Raw genomic sequence first — 25,361 nt, 5'->3', positions numbered from 1 at the left:
TTTATGAATCCAGATACCCCTAGTCAGATGAGCTTAGAAAGCTCTCTCCCATTGTCTCTCCTCAGGCAATTTTTTTAGAAAATGTAAAGGCACATTCACAGACAAGTTTAGCACTCCCTCTTGTGGCAGACTACTTTCACAGCTAAGTAGCAGATTGGAGTAACTACAAGAATGGTTTTCATTGTAGTTCACGTGTAATTGTGAGACTTCATGTGACTAGAAAATGAAGCTTAAACAGAGAACTGGAAGTATTTGTTTTTATTGACAATGGAGAGGGTTTCTGTTACCATTATCTTTTGACTGAATCTGTTCAACAAAATAGACATCAAAACAAATGTTTATGTACGTGCAAACATAGTAAATTAAAATACAAAAAAAATTACTAATGACAGTTCTTGCGCTTAGTAATATCAAGCAGTGGGAAATCAGCAGTTAGATAAATGGTAATATTAAATAGGTTTTACTTTGAAATCTCCCATATAAACAAAGAATAAACAACAATAACACCACCAAATGAAGCCACAGGGAAGAGATTACTCTTCTAGACTTTTATACACTATATATGTTAATCATCCTCTCATTTAGTTCCTCTGATAAAACTGACTTCAGGGAAGTCACAACAAGGCCACCTCGCTAAAAGCTTAGAACGTTGGACATGAAGGTGGCTGATGCCCTGCTAAAATTGACAAAAGGAACAGTTTTCCAGGGTTTTGTTTCATCCGGTGGAGATGAGCTTCCCATGGCCGTGGCTGGCAGTCACTTTTGGACGGCTCAGGATATTTTAATGAGCATGTAGTTTTTGCCCCCCGGTTGGCCCACAGGTAACAAGAGAATATAATGTATTTGATATATAAATTTTTTTAAGTAATTGCTTTTGACTCTTGTAAACATTTTGGCTTTGTTTTGTATCGAAAAGGAGATCAAGCCATCACAGTGCTATTTCTAAAGATAAAGGACACCCCTGATTGCCTTTAAGGTTTTTTGGGCTCCAGTTCCAGGTTAAATCAATTTTTTTTTTTTTTAACATGATCAGAGGCAGGAGTTCAGCTTTAAGTACTGACAGACTGGAAGGAGAAACCTTGAAGCATGAAACATGCTTCAAGGAAACATTGATTTGCCTGTTACAATTCAAAAACTGTAAAAATGGTGGAATGGTAAATACAAACAGTACTAGGAATTGTCAAATGTTTACACTCGAGACTCCATGAACCATATATTTTATTTTTTAAAAAATCATATTTATATCCATTTACATAAGACTTACACATTTAAAAAGAAATACACAGTAATACATAAATGCCTAGTATATTACAATAAAACATGAAAAACCAAGTGGCTCCATTTCATAAAAGCATCTGTTGTACAGAGTTTATGATGTGGATGATTATTATTCAAATGACTTAAGCATTTTAATTATAGTAAACTAATCAACTTAATATCTGACTTCCCGCAAAATCACATCTTTAGTGTTTAATAAACCATTACTTATCATGAGAACTTCATCTTCACAAAGGTTTTCACTGCTTGTCCTCTTGGATGGTAGTGCACTTTAGGTAGAGTAGACTGAAAAGACGGCATCTAAAATATATAATGGACAATGTTAGCTCCCAGAATGCAAGGCCACAGGTCTGTGTTGTCTTTCCTCCTCAAAGACACCGTAAAGGAAATCATCCAGGATTTAGGCTGCGCATTAACATTTGCTCTTCTCAAACTTTGTGCCTGGGGAACTTAATAATAGGATTGGTGGAACGTATGTCTTCTATACCAACGAAATGTCAGCACGCCTCCTGAAGTTTTTAAAGCTTGCTAATTGATAAACTGGGTTTAGTTGATGTATTCCATGGAATAGATTCATATTCTAGATCATAGGTTGTATAGTTCTTAAGAAGTTAGCTCTGTTTAAATTAACAAAAACATAACATTTAAAGAATGTGCATCAGAGATCTGACACCAGCGATTCCTTCCAGTCGTAATATATTTAGGAACAACTCACAATTGCTGTCATCAACACCAGAGCAACAAGAAATCATCTGCTTGGAATTACTATAATAAAAAAGTGTTAATATCTCACCAAAGTAAAACTCACTTGCCCTGGATTTACTTACTATGAAAAAATCGTTTTTCTATTTTAACAGTAAAAAGTAGGAAACATGAACTAGAATGCCATGCATGAAAAATAGGTTGCAAATAGTTAAAGAGTAATTCTAGCAGTCAGTCACGAGCCAAGAAGCTAGCGGTGTTGGACACGTTAGACAATCATTTGTAAATTAGTGAAGTATTAAGTTGCTGGGGAACTTTTATCATGTGTAGAATTCATTATAACTAATATTCTAGAAGTCTGTTAGCCAATTAGCATATACTGTAGATTGTGCCTAGTTAGATGCCCAATTATACACTAAAATTTTAATGTTAAAGTTGTAGATTCTGAAATCTCTTATGTGGATGCTTTTTGGTTTTATCTGTGTTAAACAGTGACCCAAATAAGGCCACAGATCCGCTCCCACCTTAGGCCCAAAAGACCAACAATCAGTTGTGTGGAGCCTTTAGTTCAAGGCAATGAATAAACAGCACAAGATGAGCTGTTCCTCTGCTTATACCTGCTTTATTCTCTCGTTCGTTTACACACATCTGGTTCTGCATGTCATTCTAAAAATGTTTTTTCCAAAATACTAATTAACTGAAAATGATAGGATGTTTTAGTAAAGCACAGTTTTACCTTAAAAAGTCTAATATCTGGCATTTGTAAATTTGGAATTAGTTTTCCTAACAGGACTATTTTTTCAATAAAGTTCCATTTTTTAAAATGGGATTTGAAAGTAGCCCTCATAAAGCACTTGTGTTTAGCGACCTAAGTTGGTACCAAGGCTTTGTGTTTTTCCTATCCTGCATTCTTATAAACTTAAGCTCCAAATACTGAATACTCATTATTTGTTTTCAACAAATATACATTACATTGATGAAAAACATAGTAAAAATTCAAGATTTTTAGAAATTCTGCTTTTGTTTTTCATGTGAAACCACCTCTAACTATTCATCTCTGCCACTGTTTGACCCTGTAAACTTGCGTAAATCACTGTCTACTTACTTTGGCAGATTAAGCGTCACTTAGAAACAAATGATTCTGTAAGTGCCAAACTCTTAGCAGGTAAGTGTTTATGGGAGTCATTCTAAAGTGCTACCAGAAGTAGCAGAGAGTGACAGGTCTCTTACCAGAACTTGAACTGTAGCAGACAGGTGGTGATCGGAAATAGTAGATTCCGTTACAAAGATTCCTCTCCCCCCTCTAGCAGTGCAAAGGGGTTAGCTCACCTCTGTACTGCTAGACCACACCCAAGGGTGTAGTGCCTACTTACTAACCTAGGGGAGGTTCCATTTTGCTGTTGTTACTGCTCTGTTTTTGTCAGCCCAAGGGAAACTACTCACAGCAGGTCAGTGCTGCCTCCTTTGAGTGGCGTGTCAACATGAGTATGTACGGACAGTGGAGTGGTCTAACCTCTGCAGTCTTGATGAAGCAACTGCAAATGGAGAAAAGGTCTTTAGAGGATCTCGGATGACTGAGGATAAGATTTCAGATGAGAAAGGTGTGGGTTCCCTGCACAAAGGGATCCTGAACGTAGTTATAAGGCCTCCCCTCTGTCAGATAAAAGCCACTCTCCATTTTCTTCTCTAGACCAAGCTACTATTGAAAAAGTATTCCAACAGAATTCAAATGAACTGTCAAGTTGTTATGTATTCCACGTTAGATGCAATCTATCACCAAAGTAGCTCCCTGGGTGCTTGTTTTTGATGTGAAGATTGTTCTTAGAAAGCTCAGGATACTAGATTGCTTTTTTTTTTTTTTTTTTTTTCAAAAACTACAGAACTTACATACTCATTTTAATCATGTTAAATTGCTCATGTATTTTCCCAACATATTCCACAATAGTGACAAGTTAGAATAAATATGGACCAACTTTATCCTAAATGTGGACCAGAGTTACAGTTTATGCTGTAACTAATTTCAAGAGCCATAACAGCTATAATAGGACATGTTCATCCTTGGTAATTATCTTAATCAAGAGAGCAGGGCAATTTTTTTCTGACCTCTACCAAACAAGTATTCCCGGGACTACTATTTCCAAGGTTTCTCCAGAACAGCTGCTTTCCTTTGTGAAGTTTATAGCACAAGTCTAATGTCCACAGAAGGAATTACTAAGTGGGAAATTCCTGTTGACTTCGTGTTTGTTGGCTTCTCTTCTCATGGTTGTGCTTGTTTATTTAAGGCCTTCTGCCCAGGTCAGAGGTTAGGATTAGCTGCTGAGTCCGAATTTCTAAGATGAGTATAAAAACTGCAGTATTTCAACATGGAGGGGAACAGTGGAGCTAACTGCCATTGACTGTGGTCCTTCAGTCTAAAGTAAGGTTTCAACGTAGATTATCTGTTTTGAGAATAGAAAAAAGAACATATGTCATGCACATGTTTACTGTTCTTCCTAGATGTGGACATTAGCCAAAATTGTTCTCTCTGGAGGATGTTATCAGTTATTTTTGAAATGTGAATAACTTGCCATGAGTTCATGCATTAGCAGTTTCCAAAGGACCTTTTTTTTAATGAAAGCAAAGAAAATTTCAAGCAGAGCAAACCAACTCAAGAAAACCATCAATTCCAGAATGCTACGAAAGGTCAGAGAATTAGAATAGCTTCTGCTAACCCAGCTTTTTTACTTTACAAGCAGAAATGTAAAACTACTGTACCATCTGTTGTCATTTTCCGTGACTGCCCAGATGTTGTGGTTAGCCTAAATCCAGCTGGTAATGTTTCTGAGGACCCAGGCATCATGCTGATTCCATGGACTTCACGAGGAGGAAACTGCCGCCTCCAGGTCGACCCACGTCTGAAATTCTTGTCATCACTCTGCCAGTACAGATAAAATGGGATTTAATGAAAACAAGTAAACTAGCCCAGGTGCTTAGAAACATATCACACAGGTTATTTGCATGAAGTTTGTCAAAACAATGTATATAGAATATTATCCTGACAGTTCTACAGATTCAAAAATGAGAAAATGTGAAGTAGGGATGTTTTGTAAAAAGTTTTAGTATGATTTCAAATCTGTTACACATCTATAAACATCCTTAAAATTCCAAACATTTTCTAAAAGTAATACCAGATATACTTTATGCTAACTGGTTTTATGGTATGAATTCAATCAGTTGCTTGGTGGACTCTATTTGATTTATACACTTGGATAATAATCACTTTTATGGACATAATAGATGTGGAGAAATTAAGATGGCCTACTTAATACGGGATACTAAATACTAACCCAAATGAGAAATCCTATTTGTTAGATTTCAGGTGATACAGAACTAACCTGCAGTCTATTAAAACTTCTGTAAGCTAGACAACTATCTTAAAAGCACACTTTACCTATGGTTACCTTTTAGTAATATGTCTCTGCTTACTGAATCTGTTACATCTCAAATAATCCCCTCCCTTTTTGTATATATACACAGCATATTTACAGATACAGTTGTTTTCCTATTACTTGGTAAGCAGCAATAAATTAATATTAAATTAAAATTAAATTTAGCATTTAATATTCTTTGTGTCCAATTCTAAGGAAAGTATTACTCCACATAGACGTTGTCTTCTTATGTCATTAATATTCTTTTCTAGGGAAGGACTGTTTATTCCTTCAAGATTTAGACAAATAGGTTCTGTTTACCTGACTAAAATTGGCATAAGAATAACTGAATAATATTTAGCTCATATTGTTATTTGTGAATAATATGATAATTAAATTGGCAGTCTATGAAGAATATCTTAAGTGACATTTAAAGTAAGTCTGGGAAAAATTGTTTATATTCTATTTATACATGGAAATACATACATAAAGTATGCAAAGCCTAATATCAAAATTCTACTGAGATTTCCTAACTGTTTTACAGGTTAAGAGATGTCTGCCACTTTCCTCAACTGCTGTGTTTTACAATCTCCAGGTGCTTGTGAATATAGAAAAACAATTTCAAAAGCTATAGCATTTCTGACTTCTTGAAGAAGTTAGAACATCAAGCATATGCATTAGTTGCATAAAGTCGTATCTTACATTGCAGGGTTGTACAACTCCTATGATCGGTAAGGGCTTAAAAATAAGCCAGTAAATCAATAGCTTGAATTAAGGCATTCTTTTGTTTGAAGTCAAAGTCTACAGATGCATATAAAAACTTCTTCAATTAGTGGACTCTCAGTGTGATCAGTTATGCCCCAGAAATAAGTCACCATGGTTCTAAGCGACTTGTCTGTTTTTGCTGACATTAAAAAACCAAAAAGCTGAGCAGCTGGTATTGTGGCACAGCAGGCTGGGCCATCTCCTGCAATGCCAGCATCCCCTATAGGTAGGTGCCAGTTTGAGTCCTAGCTACAGCACTTCAGATCCAGCTCCCTGCTAATGCACCTTGGAAAGCAACAGAAGACAGCCCAAGTACTTGGGCCCCTGCACCCACACTGGAGACCCAGAAGAAGCTTCAGGCTCCTGGATTTTGCTTGACCCAGGTCTGGCCTTTGGAGTGAACCAGTGGCTGGAAGATCACTGTCTCTGCTTCTCCTTCTTTATAACTGTGCTTTTCAAATAAATAAATAAATGAAAAAGACAGTCTTTTCTTTTTGAATCAACAATTTAGAATGTTGTCCAACAACAACAACAAAAAAAAACTAAAGACAGCTAAGTATTAACTAAGTTTTTCACAACACTCATCATTGTCTTGATTGGGCAGTAACATGAATTTATTGGAAGACCGTTGAGGTCAACACCATCTGCCCTGCCTATTTGTATATAGAAAATGCAACACAAAGTTATGCATTCTGTATTTTCCCCTCCATAGTCAGGTTTCCTTCCCACTTCTTCCAATAGGGTCCCATGAGAAACTTGGAAGGATCATTCCTGTCCATAAGGTTTGCGGATACAAGTTTCCCTTGTATTCATTCATCGCAGGAGGCTAAAATACATACTTACTGGTTTCCATATCATTTCAACATAGCTTATGTATAGAAATTCTTACATTCTATATCACTTTTTTTCTCAAGGAAAACTACCAAAAAATATGGAAAGTTTTCCTTTTATGGAGAGCAAATTTTTCTTTATTTAAATATCCTAAAATTTCCTGGAAGATGTTTTGATATTTAAGAACATTCCTTATTAGAAAACTGAATTTATCATTAATTTGGTTGCTTTTAATTTTTAAAAACTGCTTCAACATTTTATAGTTACAATTCATAAGTCTTTTTATCATTTTAGCCAATAGACACAAAAATGTACTTATTAATTCTAGAGCCTCCCCACAGAAAAGCATCTGGCTAGTTTCCAAGCACTATTCCTTCAAAGCGAGGGTATTTCCTATTTCCGAAACTATCTGTGATCTCACTTGAAGGACAGGGAAGAGCTTACTTCATCCAGTCGTCGTTCAGTTCCCAGAGCCAAGAGGTTATTGTATTCCCGTTCCAGGATCTGCCGTGCCTGTTGACATCAAATGACAGTTACTGTTCCCGAAAGCATGTTTTTAAAGAATATGCATAATATCTGAGAATACATGACAAACCATATTTTATTTATAGGGTCTTGAGCTGCTGTAGTCCTCCATATCTCTAGACCATTGTAAACAGTGTAACTGTAAAGGTAGGGCAATTTTATTTTGTGAACATTGGAGAGAGAAATGTCTGAGGCCAAAAGGCTTTGCCTCAGTTCTAATTGAGTATTTCATGTCAACCTTGAAATAAGTACAGAGTAGAAAATTAAGTTCAGCTGCCAAATTTCCATCAAATCTATGCAGGTTGTTCTCAAACTTGGCCAGTGGATCACCATTTGGTGAAGCTTTAGGAATAAGGATTGTTATGCCCTATCTCAACATTTGATTTCTTAAGATTATGATATAGGCCTAAGGTTTTATTTTTAATATATAAGGAACTCCGTTGATTCAAATAATTATGCAGATTTGGGAATTACCCAAAGCTCAGTGTTAATTGTCTCTATAAATCATATGTAAATAGAAATGATTGCCTCAGAGAGAGATGTAGACTGAAGGCCATCTGTCAGGTGTATTGTTTGGGGAATCTGGCTTTCATGTGGGAGGTTGGGCCATACAATTTCTAAATCCCTTGTTTAATTTTATGATTTTGTTTTGGTTAGAAATGCTATAGCTTGAAATTAAAATCCCAGTGACATATTTCAAAGGTTGAATTAACTTCAAGGATGAATATTATAATTTTTTAAAAAGCTCAGTTTGTCATTAAATAAACCATAATCAATTGAGACCACATCACAGAAACACTTGCCTGGGTGCTCTGCGTTGGAATCTGTAGTAATAAAGCTAGGCTGCTGTAGTCAAAGTTCTCATCCAGGGCTATCAGTGAACCATGCACACCACTCTCAAGAATATTATTTGCATATTCTCGAAGACCGATAGCTTGTATCCAGCGAATAACTCGATCATTGCTCCACACCAACACATCTAGGCAAAGAGATTCATCATTTTAGGTTGCATGTATTGCGTAATACACAACCACTGGCTGAAATAAGCCACAGATATCTGGCCAGATGACATAGTTATACCAATATGCCTATTCCATAATGTCCCCATCTTCCTTCTGTTCTATTAACTAACCTTTTCCAAAGTTGAGGAAAAAAGTTGTCATTTTTAGAGAGCTTATTACTACTTATGTCACACAGAACACAATCTCAAAGTCTTGTTTTCATACTAGAGCCCTAAAGATCCCTCTGGAATTTAATATTTTCGCCACCAGATGGCAAAATTTTTATTTGTATTTTGATAAACACCTATTCAGTTAACATAGCAAAAGGGATTTTAATACTGGTCTTTATCAAGAGTGTTTACTAGCCACTAAATATTGCTATGTACACTAGAAGATATCATCTGAAGTATTACATTAAAAATCGTGTGATAATACAGGGACTCAATAGAATGAGAACTTGCCCTACTACTATTCATTATTTTCCAATCATATACTAGTACAAAATTCAAGTCCAAGTTAGTTTTTCATTGAAAAGTGACTTATGAAGGCACAAAACACTAACAAATCCACTAGGCTAAAATTTAAAATTATTTGGAAATGGCTTGGTTAGTTTCACTTGATTTGAAAAGTGGAGAGACAGGGAAAGAAATGGACGGAGAGGGAGAGAAAGATCTTCCATCACTGGTCCACCTCAATCCAGGTCCCTAGTAAGGAACAGGAGAGCATTTACTGGAGCCCTCACTGCTGCCATCCAGGGTGCACATTGGCAGAAAGATGCATCAGAGGCCGAGGAGCTGGGCATCGTAACCACTGCAAAGGCCAACCCCAGTTGTACACATTTGTAAACAAAACCCACCAATATATATTCTTAATTCTCTTTGATTTCTTCCCATTATGAGTTGAGAATGCTACATAAAACATTTCAGTCAGAAGGGCCATATCCCACAAGAAAAAAGAACTTAAGAGTTTTAGGAATAATGAGACAAACATTTACAAGTTTTTACTACCTGTACAAAGAGAAAGGAAACCATAATTTTCTATTAAAAGTTTTCCTTTTTTTTTTTCTTTCTGAATGAAACATCTTTCAGAAAAAAATAAAGCATTTTGGGAAAAATTTTTTAACTTCAATGTTTATTTTCTCCCATTTCCATTATCTTCAAAATCAAAGTAGTAATCCCATCTGCTGGTTCACTCCTTAAATGCTTGTAATAGCCAGGGTTGGGCCAGGCCGAAGACAGGAGCTGGGACTCATTCTGGGTTTCCCATATGCATGGCAAGGACCCAATTACTTGAGCTATCATCTGCTGGGTCCTGGAGTTGGGAATGAATCCGGAAATCAAATCCAGGCACCCCAAGATGGGATTTGGTCATCTCAGTGGCATCTTAACCAATAATGCCAGATGCCAGACAGCTGCCCCTGGTTTTCCTATTTTGAGCCTATGTAATAGATACATATAAATATGCTATAGCTTCCCTTTCATTATTAATGTGTTTGCTCTGGCAGATTCTAAGATCTTTCTGGCTTGACATGGGTCATGGTTTACAGTGTGTCTACTATCACGTTCTCTAGTTCTTTTCAATCTTGGGATTGAAAAGCTTGGGGTCCATGGATTAACTGTTTCCTTCAGTTTTTTTTTTTTATATTTCACATTTCCTTTATTCATTCAGTTGATGGGAATCCAGACTGATTCCCTATATTTGATTTCAATACTTCAGATATATACCCAGAAGTACAACAGATCATGTGATAGCTTTTAGTTTTTTTAAAAAAAACCTTCATGCTATTTTTCATAATGGCTACAATAATTTATATTTTACCAGCAATGTATAAATACCCCCATAGAATGGGAGGAAATGTTTGCAAATTATTGATCTGATAAGGATCAATATCCAGAATATATAACTCAAAAAACTAATTAAAAATAGGTAAAACATGTGAATAGATGTTTCTTAAAAGAAACCCGAATGATTAGCAAGTTTATAAAAAAAAGTGCTAAATGTCATTAGCTGTTAGGAAAATGCAAATCAAAATTAAAATGAGGTATCAGTTCACCTTAGTTAAAATTTCTTTCATTAAAAAGACATTATTCGGGGGCCACCTGCAGTCCTGGCATCCCATATGGATGCTGGTTCAAGTCCTGGCTACTCCACTTCTGAGCGGCCCTCTGCTATGGCCTGGGAAAGCAGTACAAGATGGCCCAAGTCCTTGGGCCCCTGCACCCACGTGGGAAGGGCCGGAAGAAGCTCCTGGCTTCGGATCGGCACAGCTCCGGTCATTGAGGCCAATCAGGGAGTGAGTGAACCAGCGTATGGAAGACCTCTCTCCCTCTCCTCTCTGTAACACTTTCAAATAAATAAATACCTCTTTAAAAAAAAAAAAAGACATTTAGGGCTGGCACTGTGAAACAGTAAGTTAATCTTCTCACAGTGCCAGCACCCCATATGTGTGCCAATTCTATTCCCAGCTACTAATCTTCTGATCCAGCCCTCTGCTATGGCCTGCGAAAGCAGACAATGGCCCAAGTGCTTGGGCCCCTGCACCTGCGTGGGAGACTTGGAAGAAGCTGCTGGCTCCAGATTGGCCCAGCTTTGGCCATTGCAGCCATTTGGGGAGTGAACAGGTAGAAGACCTTTCTCTTTCTTTCCCTCTCACTGTAACTATACCTCCCAAATAAGTAATTTTTTTTAAAAAAAGACATTAAAACATTTTATGATGTCTCTTCCAGTATGTTTTGAAATGTTACTTCTTCCTCATTCCCTCTTCCCTTTCTTTGTGAGAGCACAATTACACGCAAATTAATATCATGTCCCATGTCTGAAATGATGTTTTATATATTTTTCTTCTTAAAATACATTTTTATTTGGAAGGTACAGAGACAGAAGCAGATGCGATAGAACTTCTATCTGCTGGTTTACTCCCCAAATGCCTGTAAGAATCAGGACTGTGCCAGGCTGAAGCTAGCAAACAGAACACAGTCTAGTTCTCCATTGTGGGGGGCAGGGACCCAAATACTTAAGCTACCACCTGTGGCCTCCCGGGGCTGGAAATGTGACAGGACTCAAACACAGGAACTGTGAGATGGAATTCAGACCTTCAGAGTGGCAGCTTAACTGCTGCAACAAATTCCTGCCCTTTTTTTTTCCCCAAAATTCAGGCTAGGTATTTTCAGATAAACTTTTATTTCACTGTATGTCTCTTTATTATTAACTACCATATTGAGTTCATAATTTAAGTTTTTGTACTTTCATCATCTTTATCTTCATTTATTTCCTTACTACGTTGGTCCCAGTTACACATTTCATTTCTTTACGTTCACACTTATTTTTCCAACACATTAATCATTTCTGTTTTAAAGTCCAGTTTTTAACTACACGGCAGCAAGGTCAACTGTGCAGGTTTTTATTTTCTGATTTTATCCCGTTAGTCTTTTTGGTTTTGCCTATCATCTGACATGTCTAAATTTTCAAACTGAAATCCAGACAATGTGATTATAAATTTCGAGTCTCTGATATTAGCTTCCTCTTGAGAGGACTTTATATTATTAGGCAGTTCTGATAAAAGCAACTAGACTTAATCCAATCAAGAACTGAGATAAATCCATGCTAGATTTTAATTTTAGTTTCCAAAATAAAGCCTGGTCTATTTAAGTTTGTCCTTAGTGCTAGCATGTGATCCTTCAGAGGCCTCAAACTCTATCTGGTGGTTCTGACTGCTGGTTTTTTACTCTATCATCATAAGATTATCCAAGAGCTCTCTTTCTAGTTTTCTTATCCTTGGATTTCCTACTTTTGTCTCACTTTTAAAAATCAGACAAATTTGAAAGGAGATGACAGAACAAGAAGAGAGAGACAGATCTTCTGTTCACTGGTTCACTCCGAAATGGCTGTAATGGTCAGGGCTGGGCCATGCCTATGCCAGGAGCCAGGAACTATATCCAGGTCTCCTACATGGGTGGCTGGAGCCCAAGCACATGGGCCAACTTCTGCTGCTTGCCCAGGTACATTAGCACAGAGCTGAATGGGAACTAGAGGATCTGAGACTCCAACTGATATTTTGATATTGGATGTCTATGTCTCCAGAGGCAGCTTAACCTGATGCACCACATGCCGTCCCCTCTGTTCACTTTTTAGTTTCTAATTCAATACTTCATAGAAGCCCACAAATACCCCAGGAGGAAAGTTATACAAACGTCAGACTCTTATATCCTTTTTTTCCAGGATCTTAGCTCCTCAAGGCCTGGCAGCTTTGAGACTCTAAATTGCAATCTTTACCTCCCTCCATACTCCCCTAGTTCTGTGAGACAAGGAAAAGCAATAGTGAGGGGAAAATATAACATGTACCATAACACATTTTTTTGAACCTTTTTTTTTAACACATTCTCTTCTTTCTAAGATCATAGCCTCTCAAGTCCTGGCAATCTTAGTTGCTTTCTACTACTTTCCAAAAGTTGTTTATTGTTATTTACTTACCTAGTCTTATATGCATGCTGGTTGAAAATCTGATTCAACATACTCCATTAGAAAAGATTAATCTGGTGCTCTTTTGTCTGCCATTCTACAGTGCTGGTAAAGCATTTGTAGATGAGTGTGCACAGCCACAAGTTTATCTGTCTCCCATCTCTATGGACCTCTCACTGTGGCTTGGACAGGTGCGGAATGCCACATCCACAGCAGGATGAACTTCTGCAGAGCAAGGGCATCTATTGCTCTGCCTACCCCACAATTTTGCTTCTTTTCCCCTATCATCAGCACAGCAAAGGATTTTATGGCTTGTAGTAGAAGAGGACTTCAAAAATTTCATGGCAAGTGGAATTAAAAGTTGTTTATTCTGGTGTAATAATTTTTTGAAATCCGTAATTTTTTTCATAATTTTTTTTCATAACATGCATTTTGCATGAACTTTTTGAAAACTTCTAATATAAACGAAAATTTCTTGCTTATTCATGGGTCAGTTGCAAACCACAGGTTTTCCTGTTAGTTTTCATTAGCTTCTTACATTGAGGTGTTAGGCCTCAGAAAATGGGATATGAGTTCACTAGTGATATATTTTGGTGCTGTATATATATATATATATATATATATATATATATACATATATATATGTATATATATATATGTGTGTGTGTGTGTGTGTGTGTATCAGTTGCTATTGATAGCAACTGATTTGTTGTTACTGCTGATTAACCCACACTTAAATTTCAAATGCTGGGCAGGTATGGGTCTCTGCCACAGTTCTCCACTTGATTGTACTAAATTCAACATTTTCTGCAACCAATGGGAAAATACTCTCATTAAAAGCATGTTAAATATTGTCTAGTTTTCAGGATGATCATTTGGTCCTATTGTAAAGAGACCAGTTGGGACTCTGACATCTCATACTGTAGTACCTGGGTTCAAGTCCCAGCTCCACTCCTGACTCCAGCTTCTCGCTAATGTGCACCCTGTGAGGCAGTAGGTGATGGCTCAAGTAGCAGGGTTCCTGCCAACCATGGGACAAACCTGGACTGAGTTCCTGGCTCTGGCATGGGTCTGTGGTGGACATTTGGGGAGTGAACCAACACATGGAAATTCTTTCTGAATACCTCTCAAAAATGTGTCCAATTTTCTTGGTACTAGATAGACTATCAAAATATAAAGCCTTCATAAGTCTAAGATAAATTATATTTCTGCAGATGGGTACAAAATATGTATAAAATTCCATTGTTATACCTGTAGTTCAGAGCAACTGAGCCTTTTCTCTTAGGTATCTTGCCCATTACTTGTCTGTAATGATTTCTCTAATAATTACTCAGACGGCTTTATGCTGTTATTCTTACTTCCACGCAAGCCATATAACTGACAGTAAACATGACTGAGTTCAACTTGCTCAGAGAGAAGACAAACACACCTTAAAATGCCACCTAAGTTATTTTAGAATTTTATATGAGGAAGCTTAATAAAACACTAAAGAGAATAGGCCTACTAAAATTTCTAACAAAGCTGAAAATCACTGAACAGCAAAAAAGAGTGATTATATGAAAGTAGTAAGATATTTTTGGATGAAGGAAAATAAATCACTAATACAAAATTTTCTTTCAAGAAAATACCTTTCATTTTATAAATCATATAGTTCTCTATAAAATCTGTTTCCAAGCCAAATTTATGCCCTGACTTTAAAGTTCTGTAAGTATCTTCTTGACCTACACAATAAAATGGCTAGAATCAGCGGTGACTGTTTCCTGGCAACAAATTAAATGTTAGTGCCTTCTTGATGTTCTGTTCAATTCAGAAACCTGTTTATTAAGGGCAGGGTTAATTAACACTTCAGATCCTAAAAGAGACCCCTAGTCAAAGTTATTCCTGTACATGTCCTCAGGTCAATTTTAGGAAATGTTTATTTATGATCTCACAGCTATTTATTTTATGGAATTGTTAGTGTGTAATCAGTGATTCATGGCAGTTTTTTCCCTCAGGATTACACTATAATCATTATTTTCCAAATAGTAATATAATATTTGGTGTAGGGCAATATGGATCATTCCTCTCCTTTGGTCAATGTATATGTAAAGGATTTCATGGCGTATGATTAGGCATAATAAATTCTACTTGCAACAAAAAATACTTGAAAAGGCCGAGTAAAAATTGGTATCCCATGGTAAAATATATTTGTGTACTAAAACATCCTTTGTTACGTCAAAAACAGAGTTTCTTCTGGGGCCTATCTTTGATCCATTAGTTCTCAAATTTCAATTCAGCTGAACAACAGTGCACTGCAAAAAACCTGCAATTTCCTGAGGCCACAAAATCAAGTGAAATCAAGCAACTCGATTTTGATAATGCAAAAGCACTTTCTTGCTCCTAATGAGTCAAATGAAGTGTTACAAGATATCCATTGTGTGTCAGTCAACTCTCCAGTGAACTATATAGAAAAATATTTTTAACCATTTTCACATGCATTCAAATCCATTGGACTATAACTAATGTACTATCCAAAAATTGCCAAAGACAAAGTATGATACTGTTGATAGCAAATTAAAATTATAAAAGCCTCCGATAAGTGATCTGAAAGGATAAACCAGTGCTAAAGTTCAATATTGGAGAAGAGGAAGTAACATGTTACATATTCTATTCTCATATAAAGTAAGCCCTAAAAGAAATGAAAACAGAAACTCAGGTTTAACTGAATAATCAATGTGATATAAAAACACTCACTGGGTTTGGTTAAATGCACATATCAATTTTTGCATGATAGGAAATGGAAACATAATTGATAAGCAGTTTAATAAGCCCTTTTACTCCTTTAAATAGCATCAGTTGATAAATGATTTTACAAATGGCCTGCAGATCTTATGTCTTATCTCCAACAATTTTTTCCTTTAAATAGAATTACAATGGACTCTAACAAGTATAGTAACTAACATATTCCTCTTTAAAACCATTTATTCCTCTGTATATTGAGGTTTTTCTCAGTATTTAGGTAATTATTAAATATTGTACCTTTCTAATAAACCTACATTGTAGTTTCTTGTTACTTAGTAGCTGCAGAAATTAACAATGTTCCCAAAATCACTATGAATAAAAATTACTAATGGACTAGTCTAATTTACGGAGGAAACATCCTCATATACAATGCCTATAAAATTTCTATAATATTTCAAAAATAAAATTTCTATGGAAATAAAAATGATATAAACTAAGGATGAAGTGCTATAAGAAGTGGTATATCATAATTCTCTGAATCATAATGAGAATGTTCCATTAAAAGTATGCCAAAAATATCTACATGGAGACATTTTTAGTACAAGCAGATGGTATAATTAATCAGTTCAGAGGAATAAGTCTCAATTAAAAAAAATCAAGAATATGCCCTAATGTCACCCTTTTATGTGACAGTACTGTTTTGTGTGTGTGTGGTTTATTTTAATTAGAAAAAATGATGACACTTCTAGCCAAACACTCGTGTTATTTAAGGACCATTGTCACACATATAACATCTTAAGTTCACAAAGTGAAAGCTAAAAATCCCAGAGAAAAGGCATTTGATATGAAAGACACATTACCTTTTATTTCATGTTGGCTTGCTTCTCGTCTTCTCTCTAGTTCTTTTCTGTCATAATTCAACCTTTTTAAGCACATAATTCCATACTGTAAACTTGTTCTATTATTTTTTAAGAAAAGAAAAATACATTAAATTTGCTCAGCAAGTGAAAAATTCTAATTAAATATAGTCAACACTATGCACTACTTAGGGAAACAGGTTAATAAGTCACATTTTCAATTTACATCTTCAGTCTAGTCATTGGAACATAAAATTTTTATTTTGGAGATAGTAAGGAGTTTATTAGAAATAAAAATTCTTTTCTTAAGCTGATGACAAAAGTAATAGGAAGAATAAGGAGTAAGATTGAGAACCCACAAATAGAGTGTATACAAGGAACACCTTAGTAGATACTGAAGTTTTATGTGGAAAGGATATCCTGCAACAGCATAAATTGGCTGATTCTTTAAAGAATCATGTATTAGGCAAAGGGTTTGGAGCATCGTGAACATAGGATTATGATGGGATTTTTAAAGGTGTGAAAATAGAAATAGACACATGGCTGGGCGTTAGACTCCATTCTAAGAAATTAGGAGATGCCCAATTACCCATGGAGAGCACAGTATAGTATGGAAAGCCTCATATTTCCTGTGAACAGGCAATACCTTCATGTGATAGAGATCACTTTCAGACCAAGAAGAAATGACAGTAATTGTGTTTGTTTAGGGAAGAAAAATCTGGTAGCAAAATAGGAAATGCAGAAACTTGGTAATAGGTAGAATGTAAAACAATTAAGCTGTCCAGAGTGCCCAAAGAACAGCCATGAGTAAGCAAAGGAAATTTAGACCAGAGATCTTCTGAGAGGATATGAGAAGGCTTGGAGATCATGACACCAAGCCTGTGGAAGAATGCAATAGGAAAAGAGAATCTGCAGGTTTACAAGTAAAGACTGTTTGGCCAGTGATTTCTTCAATGTTTAGTATTATGCAAATGTAGACATACACACCAGCGAGGCTCCTCTCCTACTGCATGTGTTTTTAAAGTTTGCATTTTTGTAGAACAATATTGAATCAAATGTTTCAGATTCAGAGAAAAGTGAAAAGAAATCTGCATTAGGTAGATATCTGAATAGCTTCCCCTGTCCTCTCCCCAAATTCACACATTGAAGTTCTATTCTCAGTATTCAGAATAGGAATGTATTTAGGGACAGGGACTTTAAAGAACTAAATTGCACGAAGCCATTGTGGTGGTCCCTAACTCAGACTGACTGGTGTCCTTTCAGGAAGAGGAGATTTGAACAGAGCCACCAGAAAAGTGCACTCACAGAGGAAAGACCATGTGAGGAGAGGATGCTTATCAGCAAGCCATGCAGAGAGACCTCAGAAGAAATCAGACCCACTGACACCCTGATTTCAAACATTTAGCCTGCCCAACAGAGCACATGAGAATATTGTGCTACAACACAACATTTATGAAATGGTGTAACAAGCCCTCCCCCCCATTTTTTTTAACCTGCTAGGTTGTAAACATTTTTGAGAAAGAGATTCTGTTTTACTCATCTTCACAGTTGCCTAATAATCTACTCAATTTTTTTCCTTGAGAATATACACATAAGCAAAATCCCAAAATACTTAATTTAAAAAGTCCAAATATGTCCTTCTGCAAAGAATTCCTGGAGCTGTTGTGGCACAGTGGGTAAAGCCGCTGCTTGTGATGCCTGCATCTCATACAGGCACCAGTTCAAGTCCTGGCTGCTCCACTTCTGATCCAGCTCCTTGCTAATACATCTGGGAAAACAGTGGAGGATGGCCCAACTGAGTGGGCACTTGTACACAAGTAGGATACCCAGATGAAGCTCCTGGCATGTCTCAGCTCTGGCCTTGGTAGGCATTTTGGGAGCGAACCAGCAGACCATAGATCTCTTTCTGTCTTTTCCTCACTCTGATTTTCAAAATAAATCATTAAAAAATTTCCTTCTAAAAGTTTTTCTAGTATATTTCTAAATTATACAAATTATCATCATATACACTTGTAGAGTCGAGACTGTCAATATTAGTTTACTCTTCATAAATAACCTTCTATTATAAACACACCCTTCTATAAAAAATCCACAAACATGGATTTTCCTATGTGTCAAAAGATAGAATTTTGCTGTATGAGAAGAATTTTATGCATGATTTGCATAAATTTTGGACATGTAAAGAACACACATTCTATGTTAGACAGTCCCTGCAACTGGCTGCCTGGAATTAGTTTACCAAGTACATGTGCAGAGTGGTTTTGAATAGCACTTATTTTCTATCCAGTATCTATTTTTGTTTAACTATAATATACCCTATTATTTCACATTAATTAATCTTTTGCAAAAACATACCGATGGAAGCTATCCACCATTTTTAAATGGACACGAAGATCTTTTTTTGTTAGGTGATCTAGCATTCTTGCATCTACCAAGCATTCCATAAAGTAACTTCTGTACTGGGGTAATCCCAGGCTGGGAAGCCATTCATTTCCAATCCATTCGTGGTTCATATCTCCATAAGCCAGGGTCTGTAGAAAAACCGGACACTAGAATTGTTTTATAGCAGTCAAGTTTCTTAACCAATAAACTGAGATGGTAATTGGAAGATATTACCTATTATTTTCACCTACTTATTATTTCACTTAGTTACTCTGATGAGCAGAAACAGAACAAATATTTAGCTTGTAGTATGTGAATTATACCAAATACTGTAATATTTGATTTACTTTGGTAAAGAATAGAATTCTACATCCATTTATCAAGATATTTGCCTGTAGATAATGACTTTTCACTTTGTATTCTCTAGGTCAGTGATATTCTGTTCAAATGTATATTTTGTTTATCAAGAAATCAGAATTAAAGATATACTTCAAATTCTGAGCATTCTTTGTATTGATGGGTTTATTTATATTTGTCTGTTAATACTCTACATGTTCCTCTTACCAGTGGTAACATTTGCCATTGCCATAATGTAATGGCGAACCTTGTTGTGTAGTAGGAAGCTCAGTAAGAAAATAGGAAAAGGAACAATGAGATTTGAGAAACAGAATGCTGAAGCTCTGTGTGGACATTGTTACCCAGCATTCCAGAAACATCACTGGAAAGAATCGAGCTTTTTCCAAGATATCAAAGAAGAACACTATTAAAGAAGCAGGGCATTATTTAAAAAACTAAGACAAATAATTGAATTATTTTAATTCAACAATATGAACAGATTTTTATCAAATACTGTTCATAGCATGTAAAATGAAGCCCAAATCAACTGACTTTTAAATAATTTTTTTCAAAGTTCATTACCTCTCTATTACTTTTATGAGGTTCCTGGTGTAGTTTCTTATCCTACTATAAATTCACAATTCTAATTATATATATCTGTAGTGAAAACCTAGATGTACTCCTTCTGTAGTATTTTCTTAAGAATGATTGAATTCTTACCAAAATCAAAATGTAATGCAACTCTCATTTTTATCAAGTTCTCAAATACAGGTCTAACATAACTTTTTTTTCTTATAGTCAAAAAATTGGAATTACAGTGAACATAATGCAGTTTATTCCTTCAGTTTTCCGACATGTAGAAGTGCTGGGAAACAAAGGCATAGCTTCTTTGAAAAGATTTATGTTTGTCCAAAGCATAGCTACTTGCCTACATCATCTGAATAAAGGCAATCAACTTCAGTCTGCTATGCTGAACCATGGCTCTCCAATCCCAACTCTCATCCTTTCTATTACACTTTAAAGCATATGTAACTCTGAATCAGTCTTTTCAAAAAATTCTTCTTTTAGATCAAAGTGGATTCAGTCCTGATTAAATATATCTGGAGGTGATTTCACAGAACGTTCTGCTATGGATCATTGTTTTGTGGAAGAAACAAAGTTATCCTTTCAAATGAGGCCAAGTGTGAAATGATTTTATTTGTAAATATGGTGATTTTTAAAGACATCATATTTTGCAAATATGGTATTTTTTAAAACATATGTATAAAATGAAACAACAGATTTAAGAATACATAGCAACGTACTATTGAGCTAAGTGCAGACTGGAAAACGTTACTAAGATTGTCTTAAAGCACGTGAATTTCCTACCTGGGCCCAGCTTCCTTCCTCAGATTCTTTCTGTGTTAGCAGCAGGAAATGATCAACAAAGTAGGTAAGTACAGATTCATTTCAAATGAATACAGTGAAATTTTTCTAGCAGAATCTACATTGTTAATTATTGTGACACAGGCAGATGGACACACGATTCTTAGATCCACAGTTTCACAGTGAAAGCGCAACTACAGGGACATTACACAGTTTTAATTAGTTTTCATTTGAATATACATATATATGACATGGAATTTCCATGATTTTGTGAACATGTTATCTGGCCATTCAAAAATCTTTTCTAACTCTTCCAAGTGTGTCATTTTCCAAATGTGATACCATAAATATTTATGACTTACTGCATATATAAGAATGTATATTCTAGAGAAATCTTCCATACAGTGAATTATTGAAGTGAAAGATAATTGTATTTCATAAACAAAGCTATGTATAATAAAAGACTTCAAAAATAGCTGACAACACGCAAAATAGACAAAAATAACTACACAAAAAAAAGCTGAAAACAAAATATATAACTGAAAATTTTATCATAAACATTTTCTTCAAGTTGAGGTAAAACCAAAATTATTACATTTCTAAAAGTTGCTAAAGGTAAAATATGATGTGCACAACTTTGTTACTTGGCATGAAAAAACACTATACATAACATTTTATTTTTAACAGATGACAATTGCAGGCTCTTCAAGAATTTATTTTAAACTGAACTTTAGAACTTAGAATACCAGATTAGCATAACACATTTTTTTGGTCAAGCTATATATAGATGATGGTTAAAAAAAAGTAAGAAATCGTATATTAAAAATGAACATTCAGTCTAAGATTTTCTCTACAAGTTTAATTCAGTTTAGTAATATATATTACCTGTAAACAGGTCCAATAATGTGATATTTGTAGCCAACATTTTCCAATGTTTTAAATCAGATTGATAAATATTAAATTCTTGATTTTTGTTGGCATATTCCAAACTTGTGATGTTAAACACATTACAACTATCTAGTGCCGGTTCATTTCAAAGCATCAATCAAGTATTATAAGATACAACTGCAACAAAAACATTATCTTTGCATATAACTACAGGAATGCATCCCATTACACTGGTCTACAGCAAACAGATTAGCCTGCTTATCTTTATCCAAGATGTGGCAAAATCACTTTTCTCGGTTTCAACAAAGCTGTAAAGACTAACCGTTTTTGCTGGAGCAGCAAGATTTTCCATTTCTTCATGGGTCACCCAAACGTTGCCTGAAGGCTAAGTGAGAAGCCCAGGGGCCAGCAGTGGAATCCATGGGAGGTAAAGCAGTGGTAAAGAAGAAAGCAGCATCTGTAAGTTTACAGCATCACAGCAAGACCACAGCGCTCTTGCCCCTACTGCATGCATGAAAAAGACAGCATGGCTAGTTTGCTAAGAATTCCCTTCTTCTTCCACTCACAAAGAGTAAATTAAAGCAGTGCACCGAGAACCTCATGGGGGAGACAGATATAAAATGATACTTCTGTGATTATAAATCAAGAAAAGGTCATGGTCAGATATGCATTTCAAAGGTATGTGGCCATCAGATCCATTTCTTAAGAATGGAGAACCAATTACATTTGTTTTGTGGAAGAATATGACTTCATTTTTTCTTCAGTAACAGTAGCACATACTCTCTGCTGCATTATTACAAAAATTCCGTTCACACAATTGTGATTCTTCACCATCTTTGGAAAGGGAAAACTGGTTGCCAACAGAAAGCTGGAAGCACTATTATGATCTGTCTGGAAACCAGCACCAGCATTTCCACAATGATTACTTCCTTTTGCAATTCCTGAAAAATGTTTCCCTGTATTCTTATATATAAAAAAGCAGTCAATTGATATTTTTTATTTAATAAAAGGTACTTTTAGGCTCACGAAATGCTGTCAAATGATAAAACCAATGTATTTCCTGGCTCTCCAACAAATGCCTATCTCATAATACAAAATACATTATAAAAGAAAATTTCCTAACAGGCACTATTCTATTAATTTTTTTCTTTTAATAATTTACTTTTAAAATAAAATTATCTTAGCTATGATTCTACATGGCAAAAATATTTGATTTCTTAAAACAATGTCTACTTAGTAACATGCAGTCAGGCATATCATAGAAGGTACTGACCACTGGAGACCATTCTTACGAAATTCCATTTCACTAGCAAGTCTTCACAAACACTGTAAGATTATCTAAGCCTATCAGTGGAATTTATAACCTACTATTATTTTGTTACTTGTTTTTTTGGAAGGGAACAAAGTTTAAAGAATTGGAAGTGACAAACTGAATTTTCAAACATTCTAAGCACCATAATTCACTCTGGACTTCAGTAACAAAAATAAACTCATACTGGGCTCTAAGTAATATAAATTATTCAGTATAATCTAAGTAGCAACATATAAACTAATTGGATGAGTGTAATTTAATATAACTGGATTCTCATACACACACACATATATATGAATAACAAAAAGAACTGAGTAGTAAATATACATTATTTTAAGTAAATAATATAGGCATAAAATTTCTAGAAATTAAGGCTCAAACATACTTGGAAGCATAGAATTTTCCTCCTACTGTTTTGGAATTTAGAGTATGGCTCAATTTTTTCCTCTAAAATAATCTGTGCTCACCTACAAGACATTTAGAATACGAGAGTTATTTATGCCACTGGAAGCCCCTCCCATGTACATCCAGCTTAAGGGAAGAGAGCTCATAATTAAGAGAAGTCGCATATGCATATATCAAACACTGGAAGAAATTTTGATTGACATTATGAAGAGTATGCCATACTAAAAATAACCTTATACTCATCTGCCAGCCAGACTCCCTTTATACCCAGTGATCCCAGTGCTTTGCCTCACCGGGTGCACTTGTTATCAGTGATTTTCACTGATGATTACCCGAGAAGACATTAACATAAGCCAGTATTGTTTTACACTGATTTCTGTAGTATCTAATTTACCTCTGACTCTAAATAACTAAGGTTGCATTCTTTCTATAAGTAACTTGACCAGTATTATCTCATTGTGGAATAGATTCATGCATAATTTCTTTTACAGATTTTAAAAAATCCTGGAATGGGGAAGGTACTCAGAACTGTGGTTTAGCTTGTATCTTCACTTGTATAATGAGGATACACCTAGGGCAATTTGCTAAAATATGCCTCACAGAAGTTACAAGTTGTTGCTAGTCCTTTACCTTCACTGTGCAGGTTTACTTATGAGCACCATTGCCTAACCTATCGTCTTTTAAAGTAACCCACAAAACAGCTCTACACATCCAATCAAGTACACAGCAGTTAAGGTTTTCCCACGTTTATTTTACAAGCAAGCCCATTTGTGTTAAGCCAGTTACTCAGTAAGACTGCTTCCCTTTCACCTCAGTGAGGAGACAGAACTTGCATTAGGGCAGTTCATGAGGAGTGAGACAGAGCACTAGAGTTCCTGAGAACAGCCTTAGGAGAAAAACTAGAGGAAGTCATTGGGCCATGAAAGGCATAAGGACACCGATACCTTGGAACCAAGGACAGAATGCAAAAGGTATTTGGAAAGGCATAAAGAAATTTTGGCCATGATCCCTTTGAATTAATTATTCACTGCCCTTGGCAGTCTGAGCTGGAAAAGGCAAAACAGTGGTCATTGTGTGTGGTTAACTGGCGATTTATAAAATTTCAACCATAATTACCCCATTACAATTAGGACGCTTGGGTTTTACAGTACTAATTTTTCAGTAACTACCCTAGGACATTTCCTAAATCTAAGTTTCAGATTCAACGTATGTATGTGTGTATCAAAGTATATGCTTCATACTAGAAAAAAACAAAAATGTAAATCATGATGCTTTAACATAGGATGGAACTAGGGTCAGAGACAAGTGAGGGCTCAGGAAACTTAAGGAAGCACACACTCCAGTGTCCTGCAGTGTTGGCACCTGACAATGACAGTCCTTAAAGGTACTGCTTCAGGTGCCTTGTTTGCCTCCCCTTAGTCCAGATGATGTGGAGTATTTACAAGGTATCATCAAACGAGATTCTGAAAGGAGGATTTATAAAAGACGTCATGAATTAAAGCACTTACCTAATTAAATCAATGTGGAAAGAGGCGTGACAGAAAAATTTTTAAATAAGCTGAAGGAGTAAGTCACAAAAATTAATTAGGGCAAATGATTTTCTTGCTGCCAGAGGTACAGGAAAAGCAAAGCAGCTATACCTCAGAACACTGCTAAATCATTCCTGGCTCAAAACAATTTTCTATACTAACTAGGTCATCTTGCATTTCGAATTCAATTACAAGTAAAGAAACTTTACTTCTGATATTCAAACGATCCAGGGCTGGAGTTTCGTTTCTCATTTTCAGAGAAATCTTTCTCATTTAAGAATTCTGCGTTTAATTTTACTGTTTCTCACATTATTTCCACAAAGGTGGAAGTTTGCGAGGTTAACGCAAGAATGAAAAGAGAAACCGAAGCACGATCAGTGAATGCTGTGCAAAAAAAGAAGGGAAATTCTCCAAGTGCAGGAAGCACAAGGTGCTTGGTAGAAGCATGGATTCTGGGCAAAGCCACAAGGAAACAACTTTGAAAGAGTCATTTGATTTCTCTGCATCTGTTTTCCCCATCTGTGAAGCAGATGTCATGGAGGTACCTATCCGAGTGTGGCTGTAATGCTTCTGCAGGTCCTTACACACACAGCACTTAG

The 25,361-nt window shown here is 35.8% G+C and overlaps 1 protein-coding gene across 2 annotated transcripts in view; it reads right to left on the bottom strand.

The window, feature by feature from the left end:
• Positions 1–1,477: 1,477 nt before the first annotated feature.
• PPFIA2 (PTPRF interacting protein alpha 2) overlaps positions 1,478–25,361 on the bottom strand; it is a 535,398-nt gene continuing 511,514 nt past the window's right edge. The window contains exons 25-32 of one of the 2 annotated variants that reach the window (XM_062202051.1): positions 21,839–21,901; positions 20,632–20,661; positions 18,901–19,094; positions 16,549–16,646; positions 8,312–8,487; positions 7,428–7,496; positions 4,735–4,894; positions 1,478–1,578 (exon numbers count right to left, since the gene is read on the bottom strand). In XM_062202051.1, the coding sequence (XP_062058035.1) occupies positions 1,550–1,578; positions 4,735–4,894; positions 7,428–7,496; positions 8,312–8,487; positions 16,549–16,646; positions 18,901–19,094; positions 20,632–20,661; positions 21,839–21,901 (819 nt within the window). In that variant the 3' untranslated portion in view covers positions 1,478–1,549. Of the gene's footprint in view, positions 1,579–3,325; positions 3,516–4,734; positions 4,895–7,427; positions 7,497–8,311; positions 8,488–16,548; positions 16,647–18,900; positions 19,095–20,631; positions 20,662–21,838; positions 21,902–25,361 lie in introns of those variants that run through there. The other variant, XM_062202053.1, reaches the window with a different exon arrangement.

The sequence above is a fragment of the Lepus europaeus genome, chromosome 10, assembly GCF_033115175.1.
Source record: "Lepus europaeus isolate LE1 chromosome 10, mLepTim1.pri, whole genome shotgun sequence".
Lineage (NCBI taxonomy): Eukaryota > Metazoa > Chordata > Mammalia > Lagomorpha > Leporidae > Lepus > Lepus europaeus.
The sequence above is the reverse complement of the archived record's forward strand: the minus strand, read 5'-3'. Positions and strand labels throughout refer to the sequence as shown.